Below are 13075 nucleotides of genomic sequence, written 5' to 3'. Positions count from 1 at the left end.
ACTCAAATTTACGCTAAATAAAAGCTATTTGTCAATTAACCGAGTACTTTAATTAGTTTCAGAACCTAAAAGTAGTATAATGCCAGGATGCACAAATTCGCTTCTTACTGCAGGATTTTAGAATTTGAAGAGTGTTCTCTATATGTTTGCTTAATGCTTCTAGCAGTTTATTACAGAGTAACTTTTTTAAATTTTTTTTTAAATTTTTTTGAATTTTGAATTTATTTCTTGAAGCTGAATTACCCACAAGGTAATCACGATTAATTTATTTGAACTAGCATTCTTGCTAAGCCTTTCGCATGCTAACAAATAAACTTCTGGAGGGATTACGACTTCCATAAAAGACCTTTCATTGAACTTAAATTTTTAATTTTCGTTTCGCATTTCTGATAGTTCACTTTTTCATGGCAAGAAGGATAGCCGATCTAGGCGCTTTAACGAACAGTGAAACTCAGGAGCATAATTAGGATTAATAAGCATATTACAATACGAACAAGAGTTTTATTTAATGTTCGTTGCTATAAAGCAGTATTTAAGCAAAGCTTCGTATCCTCCTAAAGAAAATATTCTTCCTTCAAAGACCATTCCATAAAAGCAGTAATTTCAACCGATATCCGCTTTTATAACCCAATGCTTATCAAAAAGAACATAACAAGATTTACTTCTGCACACAGAGTTACTGTCAAATTAGTCTTTTCAGTTGATTCGTAAAACCAATCCATCAGTAGCTTCCTAACCCTTTGATATATATATTAAGCTTTGTCAATTTAATTAATAGAAACACATAACTGCAGCAGAATTGAAGCACAAATTATTCGACGGAATCCTTGTTGAAGGGTAAGTTTACGGTGGCAACGTTACGCCACGCTAGGATTTATGTTGTAGCAAATCAAGGTCATGGAAATTTTCGATATAAAGAACCTCCTCTGCAACGGCCTGCCAGAAACCGTACACCTTTTCGGGAGCACATATACTTGACACTCTTCATTTTTAGAGGAAAAGCAGCCAATTTCACGTTTTATGTCCGCTATTCAGAACTTCAATATCGTTGGTATGTTGTTATATAGTTTAAATATCGAGAGTTGGATTGTTTCGGCTTTTGTTGTCAGAGAAATTATGCAATAAGTTGCCAAAGCTAACAATATTAGATCCCTTTGCTGATACTGGTGATGATGATGCTCAGCCTTTGAACTACATTCACATTCGTATCCAACAGAGAAACGGACGTAAAACTTTGACTACCGTTCAAGGTCTTCCTCAAGAGTACGACCAAAAACGCATTCTGCGTGCTTTGAAGAAAGTAAGTGTTTTGTAATTCTTTTTGAAGCTTCGTGGATACTAACTTACAGGATTTTGCTTGTAACGGTACTATCGTCAAGGACGATGAACTTGGCGAAGTCATTCAACTTCAAGGTGACCAACGTATTAAGGTTATGGAGTTCTTGACTAGTCAACTTGGTCTCCAAAAGAGAAACATTAAAATTCACGGTTTCTAGACGTACTCATACAATGTGTGCTTTGCTAAGAAATACATTTCCCTTTTGGACTATTCAGAAGGGCTCCTATTATTTAAGTGTTATTTCAATAGTGAGGGAGGGTGAAGCTTATTCTTAGGTGTTACGAAAGTGTAGTCGCATGTCTAGTCAAGACAGGGATTTTGTAATAGGCTTCCGTACGGGATGTTTACTGAGCGGTTGAATTGAATGGGTCTCGCTTACTCCACTTTGTTGATTATCTTCTGGTAGTATTCTCTTCCCCATTTTTTGAATGAATTTTTCGCGTCTGTCATTCCTCCTTTAAAGGACTCTTTTATTTCTTGTACTTTTTGCATCCGTTTATCATTAGTCATTTCAATAAATGAGCCTTTGGAAGTGGTTGTTTTCAACGAGTTTAAATACATAGTATTCCCGTTCCTTTGCGAGTTTATGGATTGTGTCTCCGTTATTTCTGATGACTCTGAGGAATCATCTAGCTCTTCCTTATTCAAATCAACGAAAGCCTTTCTATGCTTTAAATCTTTAACAGCGACATTAGTTTTGTCAAGTATTGATGTATGAGCCTCGTGTAAAGAGAGGCTCTTCATAGTAGACTCGTATAAGTTCTGATCGAAGCCCTGCTCAAAACGCGCAAGTTCGTCTTCTGCTGTACTCAATTCGGTCGTATTTTTTGGTGACAGATCTGTGCTTTCATCATTGCTGATAGTTGTCATTTCAGTTTCAGCAATACTAACCGTATCAGCATTAATAGAATCTTGCCGTGAAATTACAGTGTCTTCCAATTGCACAAGGGGCTGTTCTAGGACTTGAGGTTTTGGCAATTCTTCGTGTGAAAATGCCCTTTTCATAGCCGTTAAGGATTCCCAAGCCCCTCCAAGTTTTGAATTTCCGCTTCCTTTAAAGAATACAACATCGTTAAATATAGGATAGACACAAGTTTTTCTAAGCATAAGTCGGAACCGGTTTTCAACAGCCTTTAAAACTTTTGTGGAAGTAATTTGAGTAGTACTGATAATTGGTTCTATTTTCATTTCCATTGCTGGATCATGAGTAAATGCATACCAAAGACGATTTGACGGAGGCGGTTTGATAACAGCAATAACGGGTCCTTGAACTCGATTTACCGTTACTCGAAGAGCCAACTTAACACTGCGTTTTTTTATTCTCGAGCCAAAGTTAAACATCAATTTCGTTTCAAGTGTTAACTGAAAGTTCCCTTTGTAAGCTAGCATAAAATGCACCTTGTAAGTTCCGTCATTAGTAAATTGTTCTAGCCTTGGATTCTTAATCGCAGGAAGGGTGTTGCCAACGTTAACATTTGTAATTAGAATGTCACTTAATATTCCTGGAGTTTCAATTTTTGCTAGTTTCCTATTAAGTTTTGATCTTAATTTGTCTTTTAAAGATTCGGTTTTGAAATAAGCCATAAATACTCTTTCAAACAATGCGTTAATCCACAAACAATCATCGGGATTTTCCATTGATTGCAATTGTGAGTTTGCGTACTCAATATCCATGTACACTGGAGTTTCTGAAGGGTTCGAAGTTCCCGAAGAAGCTTGTAATAAGGCATGGTACCAGTTTTCCTTTTCAAAAGCGCTGCATGTATAAATGTAAAGCGTATTCTGTTGTGATAATATGCTCTCTCCAGCTGCCGTATTCTTTGGGGTTGAGAATTTTTTCTTCTTCAGCAGAATTGCAATCTTACTTGAGAAAACCTCGCCTTCACGAAGGTTATCCGGATAAAAGCCAACGGAGTACTCTGACAAATTTATCGCATCAACTTTATTATAAGGTTCATAGAGATTGGTTATGTTTAAAACGCCATTATCTAAAACGGCATTATAAACGTTTTTTTGCTTCTTAACTTGCAATAGACTTTTTGACGGTGCAGTTTTCGTTTCAGAATTCCCATCCTCATAAAGTAATGGTACCGCGTTATTGCTAACTATCTCGTGCTTTAATAAAACAGGTCCAGGTTTATTGTCCAGCAAATCCGAAAGAATTCGCAAATACCCTCGCTGCCGTTGAGTACCGACTAATTGAGTTACATCTTCTATGGGGTAAGGAATCTCCTCTGTTGGCTGTTTTTCATCTTTATCATGTGCTGACAGTAGCCAAAACCCTATGAGCGCGCACAATGGGAGAAATGTGAGACCACCTAAAACGTAAACGATTACAAACGACAACCACATCTCTGTTAGTTAAACCGAGATGAGAAGAAAGAATGTTGCAATTATGTTCGTTGAAAGAATTGGTGAAGATTGGTTAAGTAAACGGACTCGTTATAATGCTTTACGTCATTCATATTGGCCGCATAGCACAACTTTCTGAACGAGTGATAGGCATGTTGCTAACTTGTCTATTTCACTCAAATAGTTATTCGTGTGGTGTATATGCAAAAACTGTGTTCATCATCGTTATTTTTGTTATGTAAAGTTGAAAGCGAAACACAACTCTCTTAATTCAACGTAATAGGCTCCATAGCCTGCTCTATTGACAAAAAATAAAATCTATTCTCTTTAGTGACCATGTTAAAACAACAAAAGTCTCGACGATTCATTTTTGAACCGTTCCAACATTTGCGGAAGCTGTAGCATCTCTGCAACATCCGGTGTACTCTGTTTTAAGGTAAGCAGGCTTTGCTGCTTCTTGTCGAGGAAGGACTCGTCCAAAACCAGGCAGTCGAGGTTATCGAGCTTGAGATCATTATCTATCTTGTTAGTAACAATAGCATAACAATATGGTTGGGCATACTTTTTAATAGGGTCAGTACTCTATTCGGAGTACCTACAGCTATACCGACCGTAGCAGACTCAAGAGCCTTCCTGTGGTCTTCGTATGAAAAATGTCTAGAGAAAAGCTTGACAAGATCATAGTCTTTGGAACGGTATTTTTTGAGCGCTTGGATGATAGCCGTCACTCGTAAGGCCGCCGAGCATACAATAATATATTGGGGAGCACCCTTGATTGAGCTCTTAAAGGAATCTTTCGTTGAATCTTTTTTTAAGGAGCCAATTAATTTCTCGTAGTCATTTACCTTTGGAAGAGTACTCGAGTTAGAGAGATCAAGGAACGATTTTTCTACGGTGTTAGTCTTGTTTCGCGAGATAGTTACACACTTGCAGGCAACTTATCGTGCAGTTCAATATACGAAATATCAGGATTCGCATCCTTAATGAGTTTTGTGACGACGTCTAATGCAATTTCAACATCGAGATAGCGACAATCCTGCACAACAGCCAATTCCAATGTTTTCTCGGAAGGCTTTTTCGGTTGTCTCAGTTGTTCTTTTTTATTTTTTCTGAATTTTTTACGACTGAATTTATCAACGTTTTCACCCTTTCTTTTAGAACGTGAACCTTGTTTGTTTTGTTCTTTTGTAACCGATACTTCTGTCATTTTGCTGCGTTGAAGTCAAAAGAAAATGAAATGCGTAGGCCTAGAGGTATCTCCGCCACGGAAAATTAAAATGGAACAGAATGCAACAATACACACCAGTAGAATATTCGCTTGAAAATGCACTTCACGTTTAGTGTAAGACAATGAATTATAGATTATATTAAGCTTAAAAATGTACTATAATGTCTGTTGATGCTATGCTTAATGAAAGTGTAGATTTGTGGAATGGATATGTCTAGTCAAAAATAGTGAAGCAGTAATCCAACAGAATTTCGACCACTTTTGTAAAACTAGTCTTCTCTGGAATAGAGACATCACGTAACAGCAGCGGTCCCCAAATGATTGCCAAATTGTGGGTAGACATTTTAACATTGGGACACTCTTTCACTTTCGCCAAGTGAATGGACATGTGCCGTACGACGGAATAATTTGCATCCGGCAAATCATTGACAACCTTGTGTACAGCGTCACGTCTACGTGCTTCGTCCTCAACATTACCAGCACGTACAAAATCTTGTCTATGTGAGTCTGGAATTAAAGACTCAGCCAAATTATGAAAGAAGGATTTCAGCATATCAGCAATGCTATACACTTCCGTTGGTTCAAGAGTTTCAGATATAAGCATTTCCGGATCCCCGTTTTCGAAAAGTGATTTATAGTGATTAATCTTTGCGGTTGATCCCGAAACTCTGTAGAGACCTTCTAACATAAGTCCGTGCTTTTCGACCACTGTGGTACATATACGAACAATGCTTGGAACATTTGCATGTTCGCGTAAAAGAAGCGCCTCCAAATGTACACCGAAAAACTTACTGGTCGCAGGCTTTTCCGGTGTGCCTGCTGTAGAATGAACTGGGGTTGTTGATGCGGCAATTGTATTTGGAACGGTTGCAAGAGTCTCGCTAAGTGATTCAGAAGTAGAGAAAGCACTGCTGCGCAAGCTGTTTCTTCCAGATGCAGATCCGTTGTAAAGTAGGGCATTTGGCTTCGGGGGCGAGGCAAGCATAGCCGCCTGAGCTGAGTCCGGTAGTCTCTCCGCCGACTGTCCCGCGGCGCTAGCACCGCCGAGCGTAAGTTCAGAGCCTGGCATAGCTTTAAGGGTAGAGATAGGGAGCACAATGTTCGTATTGGCAGCGTCAGCAGCATTGCTTATACTCTTATTTTTTTCCGCAGACCACAATAAATAGGAACGTATGTCTCCGGTCATATTCAAATCGTTGAAGATGTCTTGCATCGCTTGTTTTGAAATGGACGTTGGTTGGGGTCGCAGAGTCAAACCGTTGTGGAGGACGTAACTCTCGCTCAAACGAGTATAACGTATCATGTGCGCTCTTAAAGCGGCATCAATTTCTCGAAGCAAACTAAGGAATCGCTTCACGTAGTTTGGCCTATGAATAAGAAGCAGTTCACGTTGAACAGATTTTGCATTCTCCGTTTTGCTTGCTAAATCCGTTTCCGCCATCTCGACTTTTACGCGTGTATCGTCTTCGTGCTTCAGTAGCTGTGCGTTGGATTTTTTGTTGAATACGAACGACAGAGGTTTTTTCTCGCCGGTCTTAATCTCCGTAGCACGATTATAGTCTTGTTCGGCCACTTTAAAACGTGCGGTAGCTTTCTCTAACTGAGACATGGCGTCTGTGTAGACGAACTCTTGTTTCTTTGCGTATTCTTTGATTGATTTTCGTTTCTTCTCGCTTGCTTTGAGAAAATCAGCAAATTCGTTGGAAGATTTTTCTGAAGCTCTGGCGTAGAGTGAAGCATTTTGAGATATGTCTTCATGAAATGTGATCATAGAGCTCATAACATTGTGAAAAGAACTGAATTGTTAGAGTTTGAGTTCAGAACTGTTGATAGCAATCACGGGCAAAAAACTGGTTGCCGAAAGTGTTTGCAGTGTTTGTTACTTACGTTTGCAACTGTGTGTGCTTAAATGTGTCTTTTGTAGATTTGGATAAGCGGCCTAGGTTTCGACTGTAGTCTTCATAAATAGAGCTTTGCTTTTTGAGGAAAATAATTATTTCCTAACGGACGTTAGTTGAAATTGTATGTACATGCATTACTTACTTTAGCATTGGCAATGGACGATTTGACACAATCGTTCAAAGTTACAAGACCGAGCTGTGGGAAAAGTTAGTATGAGTTTGTAACTGCGTCGCGTACATTGCTGTAGACTATCTGTTCAACAGCTTTGTCATTAAGTAATTCGAAAGCTTCATTGTCTTCGAGGGCGGTCATGGCGGAGAAGAATAACGCCTCAATATGTCTAAACCAAGTGTTTCGTCGTACCTGACATACCCTTTCTGTGATGGGACATACCCTTGGCAGGTGGGGTACCGGTGGGGGACTTTAACGAGAGTGGCGGTAAAGTTGGGGTGGTAACGGAAGTGACGTAGAGAAAATTCTTTGTCTTAACAAAGAGAACAGCTCCTATCCGTAGGAGCTGACATACCCTTTCTGTGGGGTGTGGGGGTTACAGTTAGTAAAGCGGGTTTGTTAGTGTTATCCTTTGTAGTAGGATAAGCCTCATTCCTTTGTTCTGCCATACCCTTTCTATGAAGTGCCATACCCTTTATCAACAAAACGTACTTCAAAGGCTGTACAGCATGAGTGAAGAAACAAGTACTGTAATAAAATTAAAAAGAAAGAACTAAGTCTGGACCCATTGGTTAACAAAAAAATATTTATCATTTCTTGTAAATCTATTAACCGTAGGGTAATAATAACATGGGCACTAACATCCTAATCCCAATTGATTTATAACAAATGCTTTACGTGTTACTACAAAGCTCAGTGAGTAGAATAGTTCTGATAAGCTCTAAACCCTTTCAAAATTATTCTTTATAAATCATTTACTAGTTTTTACTTACTTTTTCATGTGTATAAAAATATAATTCTATTGATACAGCTGTATTATTTTAATGAAGTGATCCTTAATCCTGCTAAGATTGAGAAACTCCTACCCACTTGACCGAAGGGTGCTTGTTTGGTATTCTCCTTGCTTAAGCTCTCCTGCGGTGGCGTTGCTCTAATTTTTGAGCCAAATAATCAATACTTTGGTACTTGCTTAGTTCTGCCAGCTTTTGCCAGGATAACTTTGTAGATTGAGGTAATGAATACCAATATTTTGCTGCGGCGACTGAAATACCGGCCCAGTCTCCGGCTTCTGATAGTTTTTTATGAAGTCGACTCCTGAAGAGTATAAAACCGTTATTGAAACTCTGGTTCTTTAGTAGTGATCTGGATGATTTCTTCTTTAGAAGTGTTTTGGGAGTTTGTACTGGTAAAAAAATAAGTGTCTCTAAAGTTACTGGGTTTTGTAATTTTTCCATGGTGTTGGTGAATGAAGAACAGTTGTAGTTTGGTTCTTATACTTTGTTCAACGTCATTATTCTTTGTTCTCCCTTTCTTTGTTTTCTGAAGCGTGGTTTAAATACGATTTTCACTGATTAAATTGTTACCAATACATGTCATTAATTGTAAACCTTGAAGCGTTCATAACAAACGAATTACGATGTGGTGTTTCTGATTGTCAAAATGTTTATGAAACACTTACAGTATTTTTAACTGAGCTATTATATTCCCGTAGGAATTTCTCTTTAGAGATTGTAAGCAACTGTATTACAAGATTGGAGTCATTGAAACAATTGATGCTTGCAAAGCTGATATTGCGGAGGGATTCATTCTCAGTGTCTGTAAATTTTGGATCCTGTTGTGACAAGGTTCAAGCTTTGGCGATTGAGAACCGATTGTTCAATGTTGGAGGACGTCCTTTAAGAGGAATCAACAATGAGTTGAAAGCGAAAGCTAAGACTATTTTGCAACTTTGGTTTGCGTTGCATTTGAGGCATCCCTACCCTCAAGTCAAGAATGTATTAAGCTGGGTAACCTAACTGGTTTAAGTGTGCAGCAGATTAGATACTGGTTCTCCAATAGACGTAGAGAAATAAAATAAGGTTATGACATATTTGTGACAGCGATGTCGGTTTAATGTTGAGGCGAATATTTTCTTGTATTTTCATCAGAGGCTTTATAATGTAGTTTTGATATCCCAAAACTAATGTACGTTCGTATTTTTTTTAACTGTTTTCTTATTTCAAATTTTTTTTTTTGGTATAATAAATGCATGGTGTTTCTCCTTTGTTTCTGCCCTCTTGTTTCTATGTTTTGGTTTAGAACAATTCAAATGAAATCGGCGGGACAACTTAATTATAATATATTGTTTTGTTTAATTTTCTTAATTTCGTTTGTTTGTTAGGAATATTGGAGTATTAGAATGGTTGAGTCCTCTGCCTGTTTTAATAAATTTTAAGGTTCGCTTTTTTAAGAATTTCCTGATATTGTGATGATAGTATTTGAGATCGTACTAATTTTTTGAAACCCGTTTTTTTATCATATTCATTTGATGGAATGTTGTGTATACGTCTCAACTGCTTTTGGTTTTTTTTTTTTTTTTTTTTTTTGTTCTATTATTTTGCCTATGCATTCATTTTTTTCGTTTTCTTTCTTTTTACTTTCGTTCGTATTTCGCGTTCTATGTTCAAATATAATTTTGGCTTTTCTTCTTGTTTGGACAGATAGAGCAAATGCGTTGCTTTGCATAGTATTCTGTACTTTATTGAACACTTTAGTAAAGACAATGAATCCCAACGAAGTGTTTCACAGGTATATATTAAAATCAAATGAATACTGCATTTCTCTCCAAAAAAATTATAAATGCTCAAACTAATAACGACATAATTAATAATATTCTGCAAAAAGTATCATCAACATTCCTCGTAAAATTAAATAATGAATTCATTAACGCTAATAGGATTTAGTTCTAAACCAAAACATAGAAACAAGAGGGCAGAAACAAAGGAGAAACACCATGCATTTATTATACCAAAAAAAAAAATTTGAAGTACATAATCAGAGAAAAAAAAACTATGTAAATATATTGAATTAGGAAATACGAACTGCATTATAAGAATGTACGATTAAATGTTCAATTTCCTAACTTTAAACAAGTATGTGAGGTATCATTTCTACTTGCCGCTATTCAATTGGTTGTGACATCATTTGAGTTTCTATTTCAGTAAACCACCACTAGGACTAATACCACTAACCAAAATATTGTTAAAATTCGTTCGTAATATTATTTCTATATTTCTTCTTATTTCTTTGAGGTTGATATTTGTAGTCAGGATACAGACGCTTATGCTGAACCTTCAGTAACTCAGCCTTTTGAAAGTACTGAACCTTTACTTCAACCTTTTCATTCTTCCACATAGCACCAACAAGCCTAGAAACCTCTGCATTGCTTGTACCGGGTAGAGACTCCAAGATCTTTGCCTGCTTATCCCGCCGGTAAAGAATAAACGCATTAGCAGGTCTCGGAGTTCGTTTACGTGTACCGGCATCCTTCACTTCTTTCATTGACTTGTAAATGTATCGTGGGACCTTGCATCGACTAATCTCCTCACATACAGGAATACCAAAATTAAGGCCAATATTTAAACCCTGAAAATTCGCCTCAGAATAAGGAATAAGAACGGGAACATAACCAGATGGAACAAAATATGCAGACCCGGATCCGTTCTCTATAGAACTAAGAGCCTCCTTTGTTGAATAATTCTGTAATGCCCACATATTTTTAACACTCAAAATACAACTCATAAGGGTTTTTATATCAAACAATATTGTCTATGACGTCAAGACAAAACAAAGAACAGAAAGGATAAAGAAAAGATATAAATACACTTGTTTTAGCATCAACACTATGGATTTTGAAGAAAAGATTTACACACTAGCCCTTTGCATTCAAACCGTGCTTAGCTCAAAAGTTACACACCGGAAATCAAAGAAAACCAAGTCCAAAAAAAATAACTCTCAAACACAACTACCCTCCAAAACAAGCACCCTTCGGTCAAGTGGGTAGGAGTTTCTCAATCTTAGCAGGATTAAGGATCACTTCATTAAAATAATACAGCTGTATCAATAGAATTATATTTTTATACACATGAAAAAGTAAGTAAAAACTAGTAAATGATTTATAAAGAATAATTTTGAAAGGGTTTAGAGCTTATCAGAACTATTCTACTCACTGAGCTTTGTAGTAACACGTAAAGCATTTGTTATAAATCAATTGGGATTAGGATGTATTCTACTCACTGAGCTTTGTAGTAACACGTAAAGCATTTGTTATAAATCAATTGGGATTAGGATGTTAGTGCCCATGTTATTATTACCCTACGGTTAATAGATTTACAAGAAATGATAAATATTTTTTTTGTTAACCAATGGGTCCAGACTTAGTTCTTTCTTTTTAATTTTATTACAGTACTTGTTTCTTCACTCATGCTGTACAGCCTTTGAAGTACGTTTTGTTGATAAAAATCTTTGGTAACTGCTTTGCGCTTATTTAAAGTATATAACTTCATAAAAAAACAAAAAACTGTTGCAAATTGTTATTTGTTGGTTATGATAACTACGAATGGAATGGGAAGAATAGGACATTACCCGTTTTCTGGAAGTTCTTAATTTTGGAGTCCTCATAACTATATCTTTTACTGTCATAAAAAAGTCAACCTAGGCTTACGCGTATAATAGTAGATATCTTATTTGTTATGCTCAATACGGATATGAGTTGGTATATGTTTGTGTTGGAAAACACGGGTGGGATTATTAATAAAAGCGAATACTAAATTAGGGAAATTGGCTTAAACGTGGCGTCCTGCGCTCCAACGAAGAAAGTGGTTCAAGTAGGAACGTAAAAAAAGGTACTAGTAATGTAACAATGCTAGCTGGCCATACTGAAGGCTTATCGAATGAATACGAGTAGTCAGGATCCTTTATGTAGAGAAATGTGTGTTTAGAAAAACAAAATTTGTCTCGTCCAATGCCGATATAACTTGGACATCGTTGAAAAAAATGTTTTACTTTATTTTAACATATTTTACACCACTACCGTAAAAGAGAATCATTTTCGTACCGTCAATAAATTGAATTCTGTAATGCGAATGTAATCATTGAGACTGAATTGACAGTTACGCGTGGATACAAAGGATTATATTACGCCAACCGTGTTACGCTAATAGACGCTTACGTGAACAGCATTGTGAGCCCTCTCAGCATAGCTTAGCATAAGCCCGCGCTTAAAGTGTACATTTCATTAAAAGCACGGGTCGGACACTTATGGGTATTTAATAACACTTAATTAGAATTTTGGTTTCGATGCAACGCTCACAAGGGATCATTGTAACGGCTTAGCACTTTCCTTTTCCAGAACTACAGACGTTGGCCCCAATTAATGTGGTACGTTGACCCTCGGTCAACTATTATTCGCGAGCTATTGCAACACGCGTTGCACTTCGTACTTGCTTGTATAAAAGGCTTAGAATTAGTAATAATTATTTGAGTGTTGCCTCCGGTACTGGTTCCAAAACGTGGTGTCAAGGATGGCATCTTGATCCAAGTCGTTTGGGGCAACAAAGAAACTCTTTCGTGTCTCGATGTCGCCCACGCGTAGACAAAGAGGCAACGTGTGTTCCATGATGTACCCGCGTTCCTCCGTCTTCATTGCGAGCTGCACCAACCGTGCTTCCGTTGCGAGTGTGTTCAGCTCGTGCCGTTTGACGAAGTTGTTTAACAAGAGGTATATCAAGCACCATGTATCCGGGAGGCCTTCCAGCTCGCAGTTGACCTGTGTGGTGGTGATGACACTGCCGGCGCAATTGATACCAGTTAAAAACTGACCTCCAACTCCCTCTGTTCCTCCTCCCCTTGGTTTGACTCTTCGGTGTATGGGTCGAGCAATTTCATTGAGCTATCTACGGGGCCTCGGGATGGTTCCCAAAATGCTCCGGCCTCGGCCTTTTCCCTTGTTACAAGGTTGGGTGGTCAATAGGCGGCCGGCGGAGGGACCTTTACGCAAAGCGCAGAAATTAGACGAGGACAACAGGGTCCGTTTTGCCCTCAAAACTACTCGGTTAACCGGATTCAGGCCTCGCAACGAAGCATAACAATTGGAATAAGAATTTGTAACGCTAGGTCCCGCGGTGTGTGTAAGGCCGCATAGCGTAGTATGCTCTAATACGGATTGCACATTAGTCCTCACTAATGTGCAACATTATAAGTAGCTAGGAAACAGTATTATAATTCATACTTTATCTTTGTAAGCATTAAGGTTCATTTAGGCG

The 13075-nt window shown here is 37.8% G+C and overlaps 7 protein-coding genes across 7 annotated transcripts; 2 read left to right on the top strand and 5 right to left on the bottom strand.

Annotated features, from left to right (window-relative positions):
- Positions 1-39: 39 nt before the first annotated feature.
- On the bottom strand, positions 40-3925 carry SJAG_01116 (eukaryotic protein). The gene has a single exon (XM_002172334.2). It carries the CDS (start codon positions 3689-3691, stop codon positions 1715-1717), a length of 1977 nt encoding a protein of 658 aa, XP_002172370.1. The 5' UTR covers positions 3692-3925; the 3' UTR covers positions 40-1714.
- SJAG_01117 (translation initiation factor eIF1) lies at positions 917-1576 on the top strand. Its single transcript, XM_002172335.2, has 3 exons — positions 917-1051; positions 1149-1300; positions 1350-1576. Exons 1-3 carry the CDS (start codon positions 1021-1023, stop codon positions 1494-1496), a joined length of 330 nt encoding a protein of 109 aa, XP_002172371.1. The 5' UTR covers positions 917-1020; the 3' UTR covers positions 1497-1576.
- Positions 3863-4959, bottom strand: SJAG_01115 (replication regulator). Its single transcript, XM_002172333.2, has 3 exons — positions 4619-4959; positions 4254-4580; positions 3863-4209 (listed from the first exon to the last, which is right to left on the bottom strand). The coding sequence occupies exons 1-3, from the start codon at positions 4896-4898 to the stop codon at positions 4031-4033; spliced, it is 786 nt and encodes a 261-aa protein (XP_002172369.1). The 5' UTR covers positions 4899-4959; the 3' UTR covers positions 3863-4030.
- A 68-nt stretch (positions 4960-5027) lies between these two features.
- On the bottom strand, positions 5028-7270 carry SJAG_01114 (rho-type GTPase activating protein Rga7). The gene is made up of 4 exons (XM_002172332.2): positions 7059-7270; positions 6963-7016; positions 6807-6919; positions 5028-6715 (listed from the first exon to the last, which is right to left on the bottom strand). The coding sequence occupies exons 1-4, from the start codon at positions 7131-7133 to the stop codon at positions 5134-5136; spliced, it is 1824 nt and encodes a 607-aa protein (XP_002172368.1). The 5' UTR covers positions 7134-7270; the 3' UTR covers positions 5028-5133.
- A 447-nt stretch (positions 7271-7717) lies between these two features.
- Positions 7718-8264, bottom strand: SJAG_01113 (mating-type P-specific polypeptide Pc). Its single transcript, XM_002172331.2, has one exon. The coding sequence runs from the start codon at positions 8225-8227 to the stop codon at positions 7898-7900; it is 330 nt and encodes a 109-aa protein (XP_002172367.1). The 5' UTR covers positions 8228-8264; the 3' UTR covers positions 7718-7897.
- A 37-nt stretch (positions 8265-8301) lies between these two features.
- SJAG_05154 (hypothetical protein) lies at positions 8302-8862 on the top strand. The gene has a single exon (XM_002176083.2). It carries the CDS (start codon positions 8363-8365, stop codon positions 8786-8788), a length of 426 nt encoding a protein of 141 aa, XP_002176119.2. The 5' UTR covers positions 8302-8362; the 3' UTR covers positions 8789-8862.
- A 1151-nt stretch (positions 8863-10013) lies between these two features.
- Positions 10014-10553, bottom strand: SJAG_05153 (mating-type m-specific polypeptide mc; the record flags this gene model as incomplete). Its single annotated transcript, XM_002176082.2, has 1 exon — positions 10014-10553. One exon carries the CDS (start codon positions 10551-10553, stop codon positions 10014-10016), a length of 540 nt encoding a protein of 179 aa, XP_002176118.2.
- Between the last annotated feature and the right edge of the window lie 2522 nt (positions 10554-13075).

Source organism: Schizosaccharomyces japonicus (genome assembly GCF_000149845.2).
Source record: "Schizosaccharomyces japonicus yFS275 unplaced genomic scaffold supercont5.3, whole genome shotgun sequence".
NCBI lineage: Eukaryota > Fungi > Ascomycota > Schizosaccharomycetes > Schizosaccharomycetales > Schizosaccharomycetaceae > Schizosaccharomyces > Schizosaccharomyces japonicus.
Note: the sequence above shows the minus strand (reverse complement) of the source record. Positions and strands in the feature narration are given on the sequence as shown.